Source organism: Onychostruthus taczanowskii, unplaced genomic scaffold, assembly GCF_017590055.1.
Source record: "Onychostruthus taczanowskii isolate IOZ18803 unplaced genomic scaffold, ASM1759005v1 scaffold25, whole genome shotgun sequence".
NCBI lineage: Eukaryota > Metazoa > Chordata > Aves > Passeriformes > Passeridae > Onychostruthus > Onychostruthus taczanowskii.
This window is the reverse complement of record NW_024499796.1, coordinates 6,303,544-6,326,495: the sequence shown is the minus strand read 5'-3', so window position 1 is coordinate 6,326,495 and position 22,952 is coordinate 6,303,544. Positions and strand designations below refer to the sequence as shown.

The following is a 22,952-nucleotide window of genomic DNA, read 5'->3' as shown; positions in this document are numbered from 1 at the left end:
TTAAGAAAACCCCACTAAGATCCCCTCTGCCCTGCACTGCCCCACAGGCAGCAGGGGTGGAAATAACAAGAATTGCCTGTCTTGCATCAATATGTGGAGAGTGCAGCACATCCATGCTGGTCCAGACCCCAAAAGGCAACACCACAGCCATCACTCACTTGACAAAAGTGAAGGCTGCAGCAGCCTAAGAGCACAGGCACTGTGAGAACACCGATTACAAGGTGGTATTACAATGCTACCAGCACTCAAATCACCATACAACTAGTAATTAGTCCCTCCAGAAAGCTTCTGATCTGGCCAAGTAACAATCCCTATTTTGCTGTTGTGGAAACAAAGGTAAAAAGCCACCCTTCACCCCCCAGTGAGGCTGTGCCAGGCCCTGCACTTGAATGCTGGGACATTCACTCCACTACCTGCATTTATCTTTTCAGCACACAGTGCTCTCTGTAGTCACAAATGCTCCACTTCAGTGCACTGCTGAACAACAAGTGACCTTTTCTGATCCTTTATTAAAATGACTAATGGATACAGCAATAAAGTTTCATTATAATTTGATTTTTCTGTACATGTAAGTCTCACTCGTGGGCTTAAAATTTACTTTGTTTGATCTTTTGGCCAACTGGACTGTTCAGTGAGGACAAGCATAATCACTGCAATTTCTGCATAATGGGGAAAGCAGGTGGTTTTTCATACTGAAAAAAGTTTTCAGGTCTGTGAACAGGCTTGTGGCAAAAAAACATTTGAAAACAATTGCAGCTACGGGGCTGACCTGCCCATGTCCCTGGTCACCCAACAGGGCAGGAGCTCAGGGTGCTGTGGGGACAGGCCCATGGCAGGGAACAGCAGGGATGTGCAGAGGGAAAGAGGCCACAACAAGTCACACCACAAGCTCCCTCCTGCTGGGAACACTCAAAGCCACTGAAACTTGGCCCAATGCCCTCAAGTCTCTGCCTCCTTTTCTACTGTAGCTTATCTATTCCTATTCTATTCTCTGCTGGGGCTGAAAGCCAGCTGTGATTACTTAAATACTGGTTCAGGCATATGTCATTCTTTCTGAAATAGGCAGATAGAAAAATGAAACACTGCCTTAGATAGGTCAGTGCATTAGCTCAGACACATCACAGCAGTTCAGAGCTAGAGCTTGTCTGCTCCTGGCTCTACCCTAAGTCCTGCCACTGCCCCACGTGCAGCTCCTGCTCTGTGACAAACTGAATCTGCTGCTGATGTTCAGTTTCATAACCATCACAGGGTTGTCCTGATAGAGAGGATGACTCCTCGTGCATCTCCTAAGCATGGAGAGATCCACTGACCAAGCAGCCAAGGATCCTCCATGGCAGTGAACAAGCTCAGCCAAGTGGCACAAGGTGCACCAGCCTTCTGTGCCAGGTCAGGTGCCAGCAGAGGCACAGAAATCCTCCTCTTCATTCATCACACACTTCAGGGGCTGGAAGCAGCTCCTGTTATTAGCACACTCAGAGACCTTCCATTTGCTCACACAGCACTCACAGAAATCCAGCATGATGAAATGACTGTTCTGCTTGTCCCTGATAAACCATCCTTCAAACAAATTCTCTGTAAAAAGAATCCAGAAATGAACCTGCCTTTTCTCAGCCAGCTGCTTGTTATAAAACAAGCTTATTTGACAGCTCTGCATTAAGAGCTTCTCTTACAGCTTGTGAACAAGGGCCTGGAGAACACAATTATGAGTGAGAACACCACAAAGAAAACAACCACAAGCGCTTACAGCTTATCCCTAAGCTGCATTCACAGGGCACTAAACACTGCAATCACAGAAAACCCCAAAGCTTCACTGTCAGGCAGCAAGAACGTGACCATCCTGAGAGAGGAGGACTGCAAGCTGTGGTATCTGGAGTCCCCAAACCCACCTTTGCCTATAACGAGGCCACACTTGTCAGCTGGAACAGTGTAGGTGATTTCCTGCACGCCCCCAGGTGTTCCAACACTCCAGTCCCCACGGCCACGACCTCTTCCTCGGGCAACAGCCAAGTTTCCAAAGCCATCTCGTTCCTTAGAAGGCAAAACATGTGCATCAGTGTTTTTATGCTGGCACCAATGCACATTAAAAACAAAATAAAGCCAGGTCAGTTAAACTGCCTCAATCAATGGCATTGAATTGAGATATTCCTGGACCTCAGTTTCACAGTCAAGGTTTTGATGCACTTTAGAAAAATGCCAAGTAATGTAGGTTACAGTTGCCTTCCTGATTCAGGAAGATATTTTTATTTTTAAATGCATGCCTTTACATCTGCTGAAATAAACCTATAAATAAGCATCAACTACTAAAGGACTTTCAGTTTGTGATGGGGGGGGGGTCTCTTTAGAGCAAACAATGGATCTTGGCACTGACACACGCCAACACTCCAGTCCCCACGGCCACGACCTCTTCCTCGGGCAACAGCCAAGTTTCCAAAGCCATCTCGTTCCTTAGAAGGCAAAACATGTGCATCAGTGTTTTTATGCTGGCACCAATGCACATTAAAAACAAAATAAAGCCAGGTCAGTTAAACTGCCTCAATCAATGGCATTGAATTGAGATATTCCTGGACCTCAGTTTCACAGTCAAGGTTTTGATGCACTTTAGAAAAATGCCAAGTAATGTAGGTTACAGTTGCCTTCCTGATTCAGGAAGATATTTTTATTTTTAAATGCATGCCTTTACATCTGCTGAAATAAACCTATAAATAAGCATCAACTACTAAAGGACTTTCAGTTTGTGATGGGGGGGTCTCTTTAGAGCAAACAACGGATCTTGGCACTGACACACACAGAAGTTGCTTTCCAACCCTTTCAAGTATCATCCTGCTGGAATTACTCAGCAGAAATGCACATTTTCCAAAACTTCCAAAGGAAGCTTTTAAGTTCAAAGACACTTAGGACATACCCATTTCGGGTAAGTGATTTTTCCAAAAGCAAATGCCATGGGCAGTCAGAGGCTATCATGACAGACCACAATATTTAAGTGAATCATTACAGCAAGTTATGAAATCAAGTATTCAAAAGAGGTATTTGGGCTTGAAGAGATATCAAGATGGATAAATTACAAACCTTGTTGGACAAATTATGTTCAGGTTTCTGAAATGGCCTAAAGTTTTAATTCCTCACAATACAAAGGGAATATTACAACCTCTTTCCATAGTCTGCCCTAGTACTTCCACCTTTCTTGCTCTTGTGGAATGCAATGTTGGTGTGTCTTAGAGCACAGTGACACAATACCTGAGCACTCAGCACCTTCTTGTGCCTCCACCAGACCAAAGGGCTGGAGTCTGAAGCTGAGGCACCACTGAGCACTGGCAGTGATCTGCTGTCTAAGCAGAGCCCCCAGTCACTGCCTGATGCTGATGGACTCTATTCCATCAGGCCATTGTTTCCAAATTTAACAATAACTAAACAGGAGACAGATGTAGAGCTATAATGATGCCTCATAGGCCTCAGAATAGAAGACCTTCCCACAGCTCAGTTAGTTCACATTACATTAAAAGAACTTCCATCATACACAAGCAAACCTCAAATTCAGCAGCTCCGGGCAGCAGCACGTGTGCCCTACCAGGGGAAAACTGAACACTGCTGCTTTTCAGAAGTTGGCCTCCATCCCTCCCCTCCATCCAGCTGCCTGCATGCAGCCTGCTCTCCCAAAAAGCACCTCCAGGACCCACCTGTGCCGTGAGGATGAGCTCACTGATGATGTGTGCTGCGTGCTGACACCGATCCGGGAGCCCCATGACCTGTGCGACTCTTTCAGCGCTAATCCCATCATCTGTGGAGAGAGGTGGCAAAGACTAAATTAAAAGCAGAAAACGTCCACTCACCAACAAAAGCTTCCTTCCAGCACCAACACTGCTGGCAGCATTTTCACACCACAGAACTATCCCAGGAGCTACTGCTTCCCTCCACCTTCAGCCCCTCTTCCCTGGACTGCAAGAAGACAAAACCCAGCCCACACTGCAGAGGGAACAACACTTAAAAGAAAACAATTTCAAATGTCATAAAGCTATGAAAGAGACTGATATAATTTTAAGAGGAAAAAGGCAGCTTTGATAGGTGATCAGACAGCCAAGGACCCAGAGAAAGTTACATAGAATTAATCAACTCCTGATCCCCAAAGGCTTTAATGTCCTGAAGGAGAATTCTTTAACAGGAAATAAAAGATTTTTGTTATTTTATTTATCTGTGTAATTACCACTCAAGACACGACTGTTGTGACATCTAATGTTTGCAAACAAGCTGTATATAATCTTACTCTCTGAAAACCAGGAAGTGCATGAGGAGGCAGCACATCACATTTAAATGGGTTTCAGAAAGAGACACAATGCACCTGTAAATGAGGAAAGCCTGGCTGCTGGAACCCAAAAGTGGAACACTGGTCAGAAAGCAACGGCTCTCCATCCTCACACAAACCTGGTTTAAATTGAATCCTAACTCCAGCATCATTCTGAATCTTTTTGATCATTTCTCCATTTCTTCCTATCACAATTCCAACAGCATACCTGGGCACAGAGACCTGATGGGAAAGGCAAAGGAGTATGAAAGTGCAGAGAACTAGACTGAATGACTCTGATTTTACAAGGAGATGCTCTTAACTTTGAGGACAGGCCATGTTAGGCAGTTTCAGGCTACAGAACCACATCTCTTGAGAAAAACAAACACGTGGCCACAAATTCCTTCCCCACTAAATGAACTCTGCACTACAAGAATGCAGCTTAAATTATAAAGTGCCATCTGGGAGTCCACGAGAACTCCTCCTCTTTGCAGAGCCAGACTCAGTTCTTCTGGCAAAAAAAGAACACAACACATTTAAAAAAAAGCTCACAGGTTACAAGTGCAGTTGGATGACTCCCCCCAGTACCCATCCCACAGGGAGGTTAGCAGAGCACTGAGAAGGAAACGTACCTCTATGCTGCCTCCTCCCATTCTAGCACTGAAATCACTGCGTACGCCTCGGAAGTCTGCCTGATCTTTCTCTCGGATGATCTCCAGTACCATTTCCCTCGCTTGCTACATGGGGAAAGAAGTTACAGTTAGCTTCAAATTATTCTGCTTGCCCTCCTGGTGTCAGGGCCTCAATATGGGTAATGGTCAGGCTTCAGGCAGGGGGATCTCCATCTGCTGCACGGGAACAGCAGGTTGATTTAGGATTTCTTTTACCACAGTCTGTTCTTGATGGCATCTTCTCTGTCTGACAAAACCTGCCAGGTGCACAAGGTGGCAGTTTCTTAGGTGCAATTGCTTCCTCCAGTCTTTCAAAAAGGCCCTTTAACTTTAAAAATATCTTTGATTTTTTATTGTTGTTTTGTTTTTAAATTAAAGGAAGTGAAGGCCCTTTCCTACAGATAGAACTGAAACCAACACAGTAAGGTAGAAGCTGTTGGTAGCATGGCAGAGATCGTGCCCACTAAGAGCTACAGAGCACACACCAAGGAGGCTGCTGGGCACCACTGAGCTTACTGACTCTGAGGAGTTAAACCCAAGTCTGCAGCAATCCAGCAAGACATTTTCTGAGACAAATGGATATTTTTGCTACCTACTGATAGCACTCAAGGCCATTCACAAGCCTGCATGTAGCCCAGCTAGTGAAAGTCTAGCCCTGGAAATTAGCCAACAGTAGTCACCAACAAAATTTTAAAAAGCCTATATGTCAAACCCAAGCATTTGTTTCCCTCTACTACCAGTCAAGCTTTTGACATCTTGGTTCTATTTCCAAGCTTGAGGACAGTGGTGAACTTCTCTCTTTTCATTTTTACATATTTCCCATATCCTCAAAGTATTTTTAACAGAAAGAAACAACTCAAAGACATTTCAGAGATGCCAAGACAGAAATATGGGTGATGGAGAGATTTCAGAAGGATTTGAGGGAGTCAAGAAACACTGCTGCAGCATCCACAGAATCCCACCAAACCCAAGGATTCATCACACTTCTTAAACACTTCCTGAGTGTGCTCAGCTTTAAGTGCCTCAAAGATCTTCCAGCCTGCGCAGTCTCCATATTTCCTTGAATGTAAGATGTGACAACAGCAAATCTTGCAAAGCAGAAGCCACCTGGGAAGTGGCAGCACTGAGAGTGTGATTTACTAACAAGTAGCCAGACTGTCTTTAAACTCCTTTTGCACAGCTATACCTCCACAGTAAGAATTTCAGGGGGAAAAAAATAAACTCTAAACCGTCCAGTAAGAGATTTGAAAAATACTACCCAAACACTATGCCTGAGCAACATCAACTGCTGCAGCAATTTATGATTAGGGAGATCCTGTGAAACAGAACTACTTTCATTGGAGACAGGAATGCTAAGCTAGATTTAAGTACTTAGCAAGGTATGAAAGGCACTTGCTGAGAAGTGGAACATGCTGTGGCTAAACTTTAATGCTCTAATTCAGGCGCTCCCCTCACGCTGCAATCCCCCAGTCTGCAGCTGATGGGGGAGTTCCTCCAAACCACAGCTACATTCACATCTGCAGACCTCTGACACAAGGAGACTGAGGCACCAATGTTAAGCAAACCCCTTGGTTTCAGGAGTTGTTGTGGGATTGGTTTTTAATTACCTGCGTCGATTGGCTGTCTGAGGTAGTTTGGTGAAAGGTTTGCTGTCTCAAACGTGTGATTCAGTCAGTCACTAAGAACCCGTTCGCTCAAGTGACACAGAGCTCTCATTTTGTGTCACACAGACTGGAAAGCATTTCAAAACTACTTTCTCCAAACCCTCCCCCTCATCCCTACTCCTGCCCATGTGCAGTATTTATGTGGTGTGACAGCTCCTAAGTTATGCTGTAAAACAAACTACTCTGGTGTTTTAACTTGCTCTTCTCAACCTTACAGAACAAACAAAACCAGGAGAGATTACTACATTTACAGCTGGATCTGACTCACAAATACACTCAGGTTTGAATTTCTCAAGTTTTCTTGGGCAACCAGTTTGCTTTTGTTACATACCTGTACTTTAAATGCATCTCCAGTAATACGGAGAGGTTTATCTGCTCCAGTAGGCAAAGGACCATCTTGGATCATAATCATTTTCACACCTGTTCGCTCCTGAAGAAAAAGCACAGAGCAATTTTCTAAGCAGAGTCCCTAAAACAAGGGACTAGATTTTGGTTACTAGACATTATGAAGGTCAAACCAGCACCGTTACAGAATGCACAAATTCAGGAACAATCCTAGAGTGTAAAGGACTGCCAGAAACTGCATTGCTCCTGAGGTTCTCAAATAGCTGAAATCCTTGCAAGAACAACCCACTCCTCCTCAACTCCTGACTTTCCAGCCCTTTCCAAAATCTGTAGCTGTCTGCATGTAACAGTTATTAAGTGACCAGCCTCCAAACTATAACACAGAGGTCTAATAAGGGCACTCAAAACCCCTCCAATTTTGACCCTAGGTGTTTTGCTATAACCCTCTATTCTTTAAAACCTTGTACCAGATGGAGGAATAAAGAACGTCCAGGAACACAGTTTATACATAACACAACACTTAATTAGAAAGGGGTGGGATGAGAAAAAAAGATGACATATGGCAGCTTTACCACAGATCAGCAACAAAAGAGAAGCAGAGCACTCTACAAGAGCATGGCTGGCACTAAAAATACTGCAGAGCAGAGCAGACATGGCCCTTCCTTGGCTACAGGGATCCCCTCCTGAACAGCACACACCAAGTGTTATCTACAGCACAAGGGTTTCTGTCGCAGCTCTGGCAAAACTCCACTACTCGTGTAGCTGGGGCCACGCTGATTTTGTAACACAAGACTGGATCTGAGTCCAATCTCCGAAGGCAGAAGAGTAGTCCCTGCTGGAGAAGGTTAGAGCATTCAAGGCTCTCCATTTCAGCCTGTTCCAGTCGATCTAGAGAAGCTGCAGTAGGGAAGAGAGCCCTAAAGGAAATGCATCTTGCGCACCTGCAACTGTTTTATTGTTTCACCTCCTTTGCCGATGACTAGACCCACTTTGGATGCCGGGATCAAAATCTCCTGAATGGTACTGTTGCCATCAACATCGTTGTGAAAACCAGGTCCGTTCCGACAGCGATCTACAATCTGCCCCAGAAGCCGTTTTGCTTGTCTTTGGAAAAGAATCGAGGGAAACAACCATTAGACAACATTGCTCCACGTGACCAAGAGACCAGGAACCATCGGAATGGAGAGCGATCGGGGAGAGGAGAAGTGGAAAGATGGAGGAAACCATAGTCAGCACAATGTTTGCCCTTTTTATTTTTTAACTCTTTGATGTCTATTTTCCCCTATCATGATTACTTATAAGCAGTTGGATTTTTGAAGGGGAAGAGAAAAGGAAGAGCAGCAGCTTGCTCTGACCTCTTAGGAAGTTAAGGACAATAGTTGAACTGCAGCATTTGGGATGCTTACTTCAAATGAAGATGCTCTGGGTTTTAACTTTTCTAACGCATATACAATAATAAAACTCAAGCTCTGGTCTCCTCAGTCAAGACAAAAAGACACACACTGCTCTGACACTAACACAGCCCATGGATTAACCATTCTCTGATCAGTCACAGGCAACTGCTTTGCTCTTCTCTACCTGCTCTTACCAGCAGCACCAGAACACTGTCCTAACACAGCCTCTGCTCCAAGCAGTAGGTGCTGAAGCTACACCACGAAGCAAGGCAGGGATACTGCAGCAGCCACCAGTGAAAGACTGGGTTCTTCTACTCCTGGTGAGAAGAGACACACAAAGAAGCATTTGGGAGATTAAAGATCCCTTCTCTAAAATCTTTAGCATGTCAGAGGTAACTGACAGGGTTTCCCTTCATCTTGAAGACTCCTATACCAGCACATCCCATTCCTGCCCTTGTCCCACAACCCTTCTGAAGGCACAAGAAACTCACTGGTTCCCTGTACAGACTAATGCAGCATCTTCCCCTCTCTCCACTTCACACCAAGCCGTATCAGGCACCCTAAGGATGACTGACTTCTCTGGAGATTTGAAGAACCAGTACAAACTCATCCCTTCAAGCAGACATTCTCCCAAGGCAGTTCAGGGGGTGGAGCACTGAGGCTGCACTCAGAGCAGAGCACTGCCCTTGACTTTCTCACAACAAAAGGGAAAAGGTGGAATTTCTGGAAGCCTGCTTCAAATGTTCTGGAAAAGTCCTGGGACATTTTATTCATCTGCCTTCATATTTTGTGCAGTTCTTTTAGTGGCAATATAGAGACCACAACAGTTAATACACAACATATTTCAGATGAAAAGGGGTCACCTGGAAATTAACCTTATTAGTTTGTCACTGGCTATAACTAATGAAAACATTCCTCACAAAACCCTTCTCAAAGAAGTCTGACACTTAGAATGGCTTCTTAATTTTCTTTTTCTACAAGTAGCCTGAAAAAAAACAGTTCAAACAACCAATTTGTCAAGAATTTTACTACAAAAGTAAATTGAATTTCACTTAATTCCATGTCCATGTTCTGTTTCCCAAATTTAATAGTCTCACTTTTAAGATTTACTCATATTTTACTTAGAGACAGCCTTGGACATGAGTACATTTAACTGCTTATTTCAGAACCACGAAGTCTTAACTACACTTCTCCCCCATTTTCCCACAACTGCATCTCAAAGCATCCCAGCTTTTTACTATTTTGCTCTTGTTCTTAAATATCCTTTGCTAAAGGGGGAAAACCACCTCAATATCACCAAGAATACACTGCCTGCCCTATGAGTTTGCCAATTGTATTTGCTCTGCTTGGGCTCACTGCTTGCAGTATTATGGTAGAATAAGGAGATTTAAGTACCCTTAGATCTCTTTAGGAATGGAAGAATGATGAGTGTCTTCTCTTTAGAGAGACAATCTTTGCACCAATGTATTTTCAAACGCAACTCAAAGATTTCCAGATGGATTTTAAAAAACCCACCTACCCAAAGGCTGGGGAGAGAAAGAGCAGCTCCATATGTTAAGTGTGTTCCTGTAAGCCTGAGGATCCTGGATCCAGTTCCAGCAGGAGGTCCTCAACTGGTTTGTGAGAGTCTCAAACTCAGCTCCTGGGAAGGGGGAGGGAGGAAACACTGTCCCTAAAGTTTCTATAGGTCTAAAGATAGAAATCCCTGCTGGCTGGCCACGTGTCTCTACCATGCAAGGAGCAGAATCAAGACTTGGGTTCAGTCCTTTGCTTCTTGTTGGCAGCAATGCAGAGACAAGCACCCAGTGGGCCTCATGCTGCTCTGCAACAACACCAACACCTCCAGGGTATCCTGGAGTGGCACCCACAGGCTTTGGAGGCCTCATGCAGCCCTTCTTCAGCTGGAAGGATGCTCATCTCAATAGGAGTAGGGAAGCGAAGGGGAGAAGAGAAGTGCCCTTCAAGAGCTTAGCTCAGTATCCTGGAAAGCTGCAGTTACTAAACTGCATCCTAGGTGCCCTAAGAGCAACCTCACCCTGAGGAGGGGAATTCCAAGGAAATTTCTGCAGAGGAGTCAAACTGCAAGTGGAAAAAAAGCCTTTGAGGTGCACACTTTAAAGCATCAGACCAAGAGGTTCTATGCTCCAGAGACCCTCAAGTTTCTCTAGGCCAACATTTGCTGGTGTGGCTAATAACCAAGTAGCACCACTGACAGAGCACAGCATTAGGGAGAAGAGAAAGAAGGAAAAAGGAGAGAAGTGAAATCAGAACTCACTCAATGCTCTCTGGTGTCCCAGTGAGTACACAGGGCCTCTCGGGCATCCCACCACTGTCTGCAAAGGAAACAAGGAGAAAACTTTGATACATGGAATCAAAAAGGTGGCAGCTATTTCAGTGACCATGAAGCACCAATGGAAGCACCACCCACCTGCACACATAGCATGCTAAAGAATTCAAAGACATCCAGGATCAACATATTTTAAATGATTTACTGGATGTCTGCATTCTTTTAAAGCCTTCCCCACCAGTTAAAGGGAGGAGTAAAAACTCAACAGTTCCCTGTACAGCACTGCAGCACAGTCTTCCCCCCAAAGCAAACTGGCACCAAATGATCCCATTTGGATGAATGGTCTCATTTTTATGATGCAAAGCAAGCTGTATGGAAAGCTGCTGCCAACCCTGCTGAAATGTCTTCTGCCAGGAGCTGGAGCTGACCAGACCAGTCAGAGGCAAACCACAGAGCTGAGCAAAGTGAGAAAACTCAACAGCTTCAGGTTCTAAGCACAGCATGGATTGTTCATCTGCTCTGCAACCATCTGCTGGTTAAAGCCAGTTCCCTCACTGTTCCATTCTCCAAACCACCTGACCAACCTGTTTTCTACCCTGGTTGGGAGGTGGGTCCCACAACAGCTCTCCCATGGCTGTCTGTATCCATGTCAATGGTGACAACACACCCTGAGCATGGAAAGTGCCTGATCTAATGGACACAACACCCTTTGACACTAAAACCTGTTCACCCACCACACAAAGAGGGGCTTACCTGGAGCAATTTGAATTTTGCAGCCAGACTCTATCTGGATCCGTGAGATCTGCTCTCCTCCCCTGCCGATAACTGAAAGGAGTTCAACAATCAGAACAAACTGTTTTTCCTGGAAACTGCAGAGCACCTTCCCCCTTTTACTCCACTGCAGCTTTCTATAAAGGAACAGTTTCACTCCAGGATTGCAGAAGAGGCATCCACAGCATGACCAAATTTATCATAGCATAAAAACATTAAAATACTGCTGAAGGTTATTCTATTTGCTTGGAAAAACAAAACAAAGAAGCCTGTCTTGCACAGGAATGGAAAGAAATAAGCATGAAAGAAATAAGGCACTAGTCTGGGTGATGGTAGGAGAGTAATTTAAGTACATCTTGTTCAGCCTGAACCAGTAAGTCAGTTATTTAGGGTACTAAAAAAGGCAAAGACTTGTTTCTTTATAAGTCCTATTTTACTGCCATTTTTGAATGGACATGCTATTTGGCTGTCTGCACTCAGACAGAACCACATCCTGAAATGCTCTATCAACCTCCAGGGAACACAAATATCCCTCTCCCTTAACTCTCAGAGTTAAATTGCTGTTTCACAACAAGACACCCAGAGCACAGACCGTGCCAATCACCCTTCCTACCCTTCCCAGACTGCAAAAACAGCAAAGCTGTCAAGTCAACCAGGTATTCCTGGCTCAGGGTGCTCCCAAAGAAGCATCTCAGCTGTGGGGCTGCATCCCCCCAAATCCATCCACCCCTGAACCAGGGTGAGACACAGAGATGATGCCTGTAAGCTCCCTTCTCCCAGGGCCAACATCCTCCACGTGCAGCACCAGGAGTGGAAAATGAAGAGGTCTGGCAGGAGAGGAGGGAGCCTTTCCTCTGCAGGAATTTGAGTTACAGTGTCTTTAGAGTGGGGACAAAACTTGGCACACTATGGGGTAATTAGCACGGCCTGTTATTTTCCTCTTTACTCTCCATATATCAAATTGGAAGGCATACACAGAGACCCAGCAGTGGAAGGGTCTGTGCAATCACTGCAGTAACACATCAGCAGGAGGTGCCATTGAAAGCCAGAGTAATGATCATTAAGAGGAAGAGAGAAATTAGGATCAAGCTTGAAAGAGAACAGCATCAGGAATGCAAATCTAGGAAAAACTCTGGTCTGGTTGTTTCCCTGCAGCAAATGTGTGAGGAATTTAAAATTTTGTTTAACTTGCCTTTAGTCAACTCATATTTTAACATTTAAATGTTGTTTTCCTTCCTCAACTCTCACAGTTTTGCATACTTAAAGTAAAATGTTGCAATGAAGGGAAATAAATTCACTTTTGACTTGTTTATGTACTGTGCTAATGGCAATTTAAAAGAGAAAATCACTAAAATGCCCAGTAACTTGTATCAAACATTCTTGTTCCTATTACTGGGACACCAAACTTTTCCATGAAGTTTGCATTTGGATTTTAAACACAGATCCTTTGTTCCCCATGAAGACAGCATTAAACAAGGCTTATCCAAGGCTAATAAGCAAAAATCTTGTGTCAGAATTAACAGCATTCCTGCACAGGAATCACATCAAGAAGCATCAAAAGCATCCAAGGTACTTACTAAATCCAACCATTTTATCAGGCACTTTGAACTCTTCTGTTATTACAGCCCTAAAAGGAAAAAAAAAAAAAAAAAAAGAAAAAAAAAGGAAGAAAACCCCAAAGTCATTACAAAGAACAATTTGGAAGAAGCTACAGCCCTGTCATGGAGCCTGGGCTCAGCACAGGGGTTCTGCACACACAAGTAAAAGCACATCACTGTCAAAATAATTTGTTTTGGAAGGGACCTCTCATGGTCACACAATTCCTCCTATGCTGGATCCATTTCCAGTCTATCTCTGGTATAGTGAATGGAGCTGATGGAAGAAGCTCTTTGTCATTCTTGCTCCAGACAGATTTAACAAAAACAGCACAAAGTTTCCTTATCACTGAGCCTGGACCTTCCAAGCAGCAGTGTCTGCCCAGTGCTTCTGGATATTCTCTTCCCAGGAGACACCAACCAAAGCCAGTCCTGACATGAAATCCCCCTTCTGATATTCACAGGTTTGGTGTTTTGGGACTCTTTTTCACCTGCTTGTCCTTATAATTCTTTTCCTTGGAATTCATAAAGATCGTCTTCAATTACCCCCAGAATTCTTATTATCTCAAGACTTCCATACCTACTGCTCTTTGGACATTTTCAATGTGTCTGCTTCAAATCAAATCACTCAAAGCAGTTTCCTAAGACCTGACCATAGTCAAGTAGAAAGGAATTAACTTGGATTGTTTTTTTGTTTAGCTTTTTCTGTCCTGTGGAAAACACAATACCATGAACGTGGAATTTGCAAATATGAATTATATACAATTTGCTCAGCAATCTCAAAAGAAATAAAACACCTGCACAGTAAGTTCAATGCAGGTTTTGTAAGGAGGTATATTAAAATATTCCCATTTTTTACTTTAGGTCAGTTAGGAAAGGTGTAAAATACACACTAGACTTGATTAACTAAGTTGCAGATAAAGTACTAACAATGCCTACCCCTTTCTAGGATGCTCTAGTAGGACATTAGCCTTAATCATTAAAAATTTAAGGTTCTACAGCCCTCATGCACATTGTTTGTCCCTTCTGCTGAGGCCCCAAACAGCTGGTTAGGATGGAAATGCACTACCATTCACCTTCAGGCTAATCCAGCTTTAGAAATGTTCTTCCCTTCAAAACAACACAGAAAACTCCTCAAGAGCAGGATTTGAGAAAAACTAAGAACGTTACATTTTTATTGGATGCTGAGACATGCTGGATGACAACTCCTACTTGCTTCAGTCTTCCCAAACCATCTTTGACAAAGGAGTCATCCCAGGTCATATTACACTAACAAAACTAAATAACAACAACAACAGTAAAGTGTCTGTTTGCTACTTCCACCTTTCACCAAAATGCCAGACCTTTTTTCACTTTTTCTGTCTTGCCCCTGCCAGGGCAGGGGAAGGAGAGAGAATTTATTTTTTTCAGCCCTGAAGATCTGCAGAGACCAAATCCAAGTTTCACATCAACTCCTCTTTTTTCATCAGAACAAACAACCCAGGCTGTAGAAAACCCAAGCTGACAGTTTTTCCACATTCTCAACCTCTGACTTTCTAACACTACTACAGATGGTGGATCAATAAACAATTAGAATTGATCAATAAATAATAAAACATAACCCACTGCTTACCTTTGATGTACCAGGGCCCCTAACTGGTTACCTACTGTGGCAGAGAGAGAAAAAAGGGAAAAAAATCAAAGCATTAGCACGGATAAACTAACTTCATCCCTATAGAAAAAGAGTTCTTACCGTTTCATCAAAAAAGAAAGAAAAGCAAAACAGTAATTTAGGTTCAGTGGCTGAAATGAATGCGTTATGTGGTACAAAACAGGAGGGGATTTCTTGATCAACACACACCACAGCCCAGTGTCCAGCTGAACACAGGATAGGGAATTGATCCGTGTCTCCCCATGCTGAGAGTCATGGGAGAAAATCCTGCCTGCCCAAATCCAAATCCCTGCAACTAACCTCCCCCCTTCCCAAATTAACCCAAAGTAGTAAAAAAAGGGAAAAGGGGGGGAGGGAGGAGGAGGGAGAGAAATCTGAAGGAGACCAGTGTGTATCAATAAACAAGAATAGAAGCCAAGCAGCCTCAGAGATTCCCTCAGTCCAAGCACTGACACGGCTGGCACATACTTCTCTCTGTGTCTCTGATCTGTGCTCCATGGAGCCCACTTACACGGAGACCTGTTAAAGGAATAGGGCTGTTAAGTAACCTCGTGGCACCCAAACGCTGTTCCAACCCAACAAAACACATGTTCTTGAACACATTCCAGGCATTTCTGCCATGCTAGCTGGTGGTCCATCTATGATTAGCAATTATCTCCCTACTGACAACCCTGAGACAAGACTTCTCCCCCCAGCCCCAACAGATTAGATCTTTCTTCCAAATGTTAATGGGGAAAATATCATTAGACCAACTCATGCAAAGTAGGAACACGAGCCCTGCTGGGCTTCCTACTGGACTTTGCCTGCAGCAAACCAGCTAAACCCCAGACCATTTGGTGCTAACAACCAGTTGAAAGATTATATTGCATGCCTGGAGGGCACGGAACAAAACAAATGAAACTGGCCAACATGTGAGCCGTGATAATAAAGATGCTGTTTCAAACTACCTTGCAGCAAGCTGCACATTCTTTGACCTGAAATAAATTGGCAATCAGCTGGCAGGGATAGAAAGTGGATGCATCCCACACTCTCTAAATCTGGTAGAAAAACGTATCAAGTTTGTGGCCAAACACTTTACTCAAAGAAAATAGACAAAGAGAGTCAATAGTGTATTTCTGCTGTGTGTCAATACCTCCATGATAGTTCAGGGCCAAAATATTGGCAATGTTTCTATTTTATTACTCTCTCCAGCTCAGCGATAAGACAACTGCTGTGTTAATTGACTCTCTTAGATTTGTCTTTGCATATTCTCACCCTGAATATGAAAAGCTCTAATTTGATAATTGTGAATATTGCAGTTGAAAAAGGTGGGTGATGTAATGGGGAATATTTGCTCTGGCTGATAAGCTTCTACCACAATGCTGAGTAAATACAACCAAACTCAGAATATTTCAACTCCATGCAGTAGTTCTGGTGGTATTGGTGTAGTGTGGGGTTGCCACAGCCAAGGCCATTCATTATCAAGATGCCAGAAAGAGTGGTTTTAACTCTGCAAAGGCTGTATTTAAATCTTCACTTCGCATTTCAGTTCACCAGAACTGCTCTCTTAGCAATCTGTTCCGCTGCAGCCACTGCCCACAAATTATGAGACAGATACACATCCTATAATCAACTCCCCAAGTTCATGCAAGGAAGGGAAGAGCCTTCATTTTGTAACACAATCCTACACTTGAAAAAGTCAACTTCCGAGGGGAAACTTGTACCAGCACAGAAGTTAAATCAGTCAGGGAATTAATGCTTTAGATGCAGGTAGCAATGTCTCTCCAACCCATTCTGAGCTGCAGAATCCAAACAGAGTAAGCCATTCACCCCCACAGGGAGGTATCAGCCTCAAAGCATGTTTACTGTACAAATTAGTATGGAAAAATTATGCCACAGTAACTTATGTGAGAGACCATTCCTTCCACAGTTCACAGATAACTTCTCAAAAAACTGAGACTGAAGGCAAACGGAGAGAAGCGGAAATTATTTACTTCAAGTCATTTATGATTTCTCTGTGTTTTGAGGGGGAAAAAATGATGTGGCTCGCAGCTCCAACAACCTAAAGGTCCATTCCTTCTCCAACATGTCCATTTTTCTCTGAAAAACAGGGACTAATAGAGAGGAAGGGCTGGGGCAGCCACAATACTGAAAGCTGATGCACCATTCCACTGTCTCCCTTCACACCAAGGAGGGGGCTGAACTCTGACAAGCCACATACATATTTCCCCTTTTTACATCTATTCAGTACAATTTAACTGTAACTGCAGTCATTTTACTGCAAATAAGGAAAAATACTGAATAAAATCAGCACAATTTGCTATTAATGGCACCTGCTGGTTGATAACTCTTCATTCTGCTTTACGCTTCACCTTAACTGAATTCTACCTAACAGACACTCAAAACAAATGCGGATTTTTCTTCCAGCCCATAAAACAGAGCAGTGCCTCCCACTAAATTAATGTGCATGATGGGAATATACAATCTCTTCAGGAATATCTTCATGGTTAGAATAAAACCAGAGGAACACATCTCCTTGAGAGCAGTGGAAGAGGACTGCTTTTCATATTTTACAGCCAAAATGGGATCATCATAAATTTTAGAAAGCTACAAAGACTGTTATCCTAATTCTCCATCATTAAATATTGATAGGTTTTTCTTGAATTAAATAGTCAAACCCTAATAATTTTTGTGTGTGACTTCACTGCAAATCTTTGGAGGTTTTTTTCCCCTCCCTTGAACCACCTTATTTTAAAAAGTGGCCATCTGTAAAGTTACAATTTTGAAGAACAGTGACATTTTGTGTATTAAATGAAATCTTTTGCCAAGAGATCTGGACTTTTGCCCTGGTCCTACTGCTGCTGCAGATGTGTCAAAGAGCATCAGTACTGAAAGGGACAGAATTCCCTTCTGCCCATCACTGTTTTCATTGAAAACACATTGGAGGGAAAGAATAAAGTACTCTGTACAGCAGGATCATGTCATGTTTGAGCCCTTGGTTCTACTACAATCAAATTTTCTTACACCAGAACAGCTCATCTTCAGATCTGGATGTACCACAGGAGCTTTGGAAGGAGAGAGGAGTGGAGAGAGTGGGGTGTGAGGCTTCTCCAAGGTCTCTCACCTTTGTTTTCCCAGACTCAAAGGGTGCCCCAGCCTTCAGCTGTAATGCTGCTGCTTAATCCCATGGATCTCACAGGACACTCCTCTAAAGCAGCCCAAAGCAGGGCAAACAAAGGGTAATGTTCTGTCCATCAGTCTCTTTGCAGCAGACTAGATCCCTGCTTCCTTTGAACAAAAGGGGGTTGTTTCTTTAAAGGTTATTTAGCATTAAACAAACTTATTAATCTGTGCTGATAATTAGAGGGACCTTTTAATTAGAATAGAGGCCAGGGGCAGCAGTTGGTCCTTAACAGGTGGGCTGGGGTCTGTCCTCAGCAGCAACCACAGGCAAGATGCCACCAGGTCTCACTAAAGCTCAGACTCACCTGTCCCTGGTGCTCCCCTCCACTGAGAAACATTAACCCCTGCAAGTGGCCACAGAAATGCCAGCTGTGACTTCCCAGGAGCAGTACAAATAAACCTGATCTCTTCCCTGCACTACAGCTGTCTGCAGGATTACTTTCAAGTTGTTTCCAGAAAGGGGAAAAAAAGAAGCCAGGGAAAAGAGAAATAAATAATCAGTCTCAAGCTCCATCTAACACCAATGAGCCAGGTTGCCAGGGCTGATCCTGCTGCTCCTCAGTTCAGATGAGGGTTATGTTAAGGGAAGTGCAAAAAGCACTCACACATCCTGGTTTCTGACACTGTGAAAAATCTGTTTTTCCTGGAAATGCTGAAAAGCAGATGAATTTGTTTTGATCAATGCACTGACACCTGTCTCAAGACCACTTCCTCAGCTGGCATCAGGCAGCCACAGCAGCAGCTGTTTACAAAAACAGATGGGAAGATTTAGATTGTCCTGAAAGTCAGACAGTTCTCCTGTCACCTTAAACACTTCCTCTGGAGACATTTTTTTTAGCAGTATTAGGAACAGTGATAATTTCCCAAGAGCTGCATGGGGATAAGGAAACAGTGAGAGCTGCACCCAGCTGTGAGCATGCAGTATACAGGGAAATTTCCCTCCAGATTTGTTTCCAACCCATCCAGAGCAGCAGAATGTATCCAAATCCACTATAAAATGCACTATAACATTTCCAGAGCATGTGTAACAACATAATCACTTCTTGACAACAACATCTCCAAACTGTGCTTCACAGACAAGCAGAAATGGAGAAATTCCAACATCTCTTGTTTGCAGCTAACAGAGAACTAAAAAATCATCCAAATAGGAAGTGCTTTCCTAATTTAAGTGTCCTATTAAAAGCAACTTTCGTCTTCCAGAAGTTTAAATCTAAAGCTGCATTATAGACATTTAATTACATGGCAGCAAGTGTAGGTAGCCCAAGACCAAGATATGGATCACAGTACAAAGAAATACAGAGCAAGAACCACACCGAGCTTCAGGAATTGCTTTGTCAGGCTGCAGGTAAAGAACAGCACAGGAGGATCCCACATGTGGGGGGGAACTCATCACACAGCTGCATCTGAGTACAGGACTTATTAATACAATTAGAAACAAAACCCAACATGACCCAAGCTGAAAGAAGTGCTACAACCCTTATCCCTACCCTGACAATTCCTGCTTATTTGCCAAATTCCAGCCCTTTAAAATGTTACTTCTGTCATTTCTCTTCTCCTTAAAAACCTCACAGACCAGATTTTTGGGAGGGGAGTTGGAAAAAGTTATATACAGATGTGTATGAACAACCCAAGGGCAAACACAGCATTGGAGCTACTTAAAAAAAAAAATAACTTTAAAATTTTTACTTTAAATTACTTTAAAAACAATTATAGACAAGGTCCAGTGCTGAGGACAGGGTGAGCAGAACGACTGCTGATGCAGGAGTCAGGAATAGCCACCCTGGGAGGCTCTCCCAGGAACAACACCCACTCCACAGAGTTATCTACACAGCACAAGAAACCAGCAGCAATGCACTTTTCTAGCCCAGACTGCTACTGTATTGACAGGGTCTGTGTCAACACAAACAAGGCTCACCAGGTTCTAGGGCTTGTCAGTACAAGTTTAAGTACAAAGTCCAACCTGTCACTGCAGCACTACGACCAATTCAAGTGGTACAAGTTCCTAAAACCCATTTTGTCAGGAGGTCAGATCTCCAGTTCAGCCTGATGAATCAATGAAAAACACAGGCAGGGCAAATGTTGTGAATGACTGCTTCCCAGAGGCTATTTTTACTCCTTTTCACACACAGCCACGTCCTGAAGCTCAGAGCTGTTCAGCATTCCCCAGCACTGCCCAGCACCTTCCCCTGCAGAACCAGCACACACCAGCAATGCCAGACCTCTGGCTTCTCCACAAAAGGATGCTCCAGTCCAAGATAAAGTGTGGGGGGCTCACCCAGATAAATCCATTCTCTCCTGAAACCCCAAAGCAGCAACCTGTTGCTCAAATAGTGCCAAGAGCAGAGAACAGAAGTGGGTGGTGCCATGTGTTCAGAAAACAGTAATGTTAGCAAGCCAGAGGCTCCACATGAAAGAAACTTCTCCCCAAGCACCAGCATGTTTTTTCAGACTGAGGAGCAGACGTGCAGCTATTTTCAGCCTTTGTATCAGACAGAAAAAATTCTTTTCAAAATGAAGTGCTAGGCAGCAGCTTGGCTTATCTCCTCAGTACTCCTGAACATGTTCAATCACCCTGCAGGGCTATGAGTGTCAGGAAAAATACCAGGGGAAATAGCAAAAACTAAGACATAGCCATGCATTTTATTTCTTCACAAGAAAAGGTGAGCTCTTTGCACCTATACAGCAGCAGATAATACAGTTTAAACACTTGTAGCAATGCATATCATTGGATTTATAAAACCTAAAAAACTCTTGTTCTAACATTTTATGTTAGAACGCTTGTTCTAAAAAAGACAAGAAACTAGCAGCTTATTTTAAAATTGTAACAATTCATACAATATTGACTTATGACAGTTACCAGTTATGGTCCATGCAATAAACTATCCTTTGGCTATGGCCAATTTTAAATTCTTCAGACAGTTCAGAATTCTCAAATAATAATGGAGAAAGCTAAGCTAATACAGGAGGTTTCCTTCCAACTTGCATCACCACACATAAATACCCTTTTCTCCTTAGAATTCATGTACAAAGCAACCAGAACTTGACAGCAACTCAGCTCCCAGGCTGTGATTATTGCCACACATGGAAAGGAACATGTGTAATACTGTCCCCACACATTACCTGCTCTCAGGAAAGAAGGGCCATCAGGGAAGAACAACTGTGTACACCTGGTGCTCTACATGTGGGCTCCAGAACAGGCCCAATGAACAAATCCTCCTCCCCTTGACAGCAACTCAGCTCCCAGGCTGTGATTATTGCCACACATGGAAAGGAACATGTGTAATACTGTCCCCACACATTACCTGCTCTCAGGAAAGAAGGGCCATCAGGGAAGAACATGTACTGTGTACACCTGGTGCTCTACATGTAGGCTCCAGAACAAGCCCAATGAACAAATCCTCCTCCATCCCTCAACTACCACAGACCATGCTTTAAATGACACAGTTTGTTTGCTGATTCCCAAAGGTCATGAACTAAAAAAGAATTGCTTCACATTAATACTAATGCCTAAGAACACTGTGCAATCTAGGTAAGAGCAAACAGCACAAGGCATCTTGTGTAAAATGTCTATACACAGAAATCTGCATTTTCCATCCTCAGAACAGACAACTGCCTCCACAGATGAATTTCAGGAGCTGCATCCACAAGACTGATTAATCACAGCCAGCTTACCTCCATCATCCAGGGGCCGTTTCTGCACTCCATAACCGTAGACTGACGGGTCCACAAGTGTTGTAGAATTATTCAAGTGAGGAATATCTCCAATTTTAGCAGCAATCTATAATAAGGTGATAAAAGCATTATCAGCCACCACCACAACTAAACACTGTTTTTCCCAATAAAGCTTTGACCCCAGGCCAATATTCTCTCAGGTAGTTACTATATAGGTGGATTTGTAACAAGGTGCTTCATTTGTAAAGCAAACAATTTTCTGCTTGCTTTTAATATTTGCTTAATTAAGATCATATTCACTCAGTTCCTCTTCCTGATCACAAATAGCCCTGGAACATTATACTCAGGATTATTTGCTCAATGGACAGCTGACAAGCTAAATCTTGCTAAGAGGAGAGTTCAAACTAACCCACCAACTTTGTCCTGGAGAAGCTGCCACCTCCAGAGCTGTGTGGGAGGACACGTGCTTCCTCCTGCATGCATGCAGATCCAGACACACAGAAATGCACACTCACATCCGTGGGGGAGCAGAGGGAGAGAGTGAAAACACAGCACAAGGACAGGTTTGGGAACAACCTGTCAAAGAGACTGGATCACTCTTGTTTACTGTGTGAGGAATAAGCCAGTGGGCAAACTATCAGTCCAGAACTAGTTTCCATTTCCTGCAGTGGTCAGTACAGCACAAACACAACTCATGCTGCCTGTGCCTCTGCTTCCAAGCCTTGCAGAGGGGAAACTGCCATTCCCTGCTGAGCCAGGATACAAGGAGTTTATTCACAGGGAAGAGGAGACAGGCAGGTATCACAGCAAGGGGACTAAGGTAAGCAAATAAACTGAGACACACACCTAAACATCACTTAATGCAAGTGAAAAGTTAAGCTCATCTCCAGTGACATTTGGAGGACAGCTGCACAGGTGGATGCTGACAACACAAGCTCTTCCAGCTGCTAACTGGTGGAAACCCACCCTAGAAACACCCAGCTGCATTCCCTGGGTGCTGCACCCCACTTACACCCTCCCAGGACAGGCAAACTGCAGTCTCACAGCTCCCTTTGCCTACATAAAGTATTTTGCTGTAATAAGCAAATGCAGAACAAAGCAGTTACAGAACAAATACCAAGTACACTGTATGCTACAACACTTGCTGCCTTTTCCAGCAAAAATAAAATCATTCAATCAAATCTTTACCAAGAGACTAATCCCACTCCATTATAACTGGATTTCACCAGAGAATAAGGAGCAGGAGCAGATGAAAGAGCATTTTACACAGAGATGTTTTAAATGACCAATATATCTAAAGATTTCTAGAATTTGCATTTCACAACAGAAAGACATCTACAGCAGCTCTGGTTCTTGACACTATCTTCTGCTGCAGTGGAACAAACAACTGCCCAAGATGCAGAACCACAGGGTACTGGAAAAAAGCTATTTGAAATAATCTTGAAAGATTGAGGATACTGCTTT

General features: G+C 43.5%; 1 protein-coding gene across 11 annotated transcripts in view; it reads right to left on the bottom strand.

Annotated features, from left to right (window-relative positions):
* The window catches only part of FUBP3 (far upstream element binding protein 3), a 40,281-nt gene that overhangs the window by 11,218 nt on the left and 6,111 nt on the right, over positions 1-22,952 (bottom strand). For 9 of the 11 annotated variants that reach the window (XR_005952840.1, XR_005952839.1, XR_005952841.1 and 6 more), the window contains 12 exons: positions 21,489-21,594; positions 15,123-15,173; positions 14,616-14,649; positions 12,986-13,035; positions 11,391-11,462; positions 10,626-10,683; positions 7,898-8,060; positions 6,943-7,041; positions 4,909-5,013; positions 4,417-4,519; positions 3,675-3,775; positions 1,887-2,028 (listed from right to left, as the gene is read on the bottom strand). Coding sequence is in view for 8 of the 11 variants with exons in the window: in XM_041406604.1 (XP_041262538.1) it covers positions 1,887-2,028; positions 3,675-3,775; positions 4,417-4,519; positions 4,909-5,013; positions 6,943-7,041; positions 7,898-8,060; positions 10,626-10,683; positions 11,391-11,462; positions 12,986-13,035; positions 14,616-14,649; positions 15,123-15,173; positions 21,489-21,594 (1,084 nt within the window). In the remaining 3 variants the exon portion in view is untranslated. The remainder of the gene's footprint in view (positions 1-1,886; positions 2,029-3,674; positions 3,776-4,416; positions 4,520-4,908; positions 5,014-6,942; positions 7,042-7,897; positions 8,061-10,625; positions 10,684-11,390; positions 11,463-12,985; positions 13,036-14,615; positions 14,650-15,122; positions 15,174-21,488; positions 21,595-22,952) is intronic. The other 2 variants (XM_041406603.1, XM_041406605.1) reach the window with 2 other exon arrangements.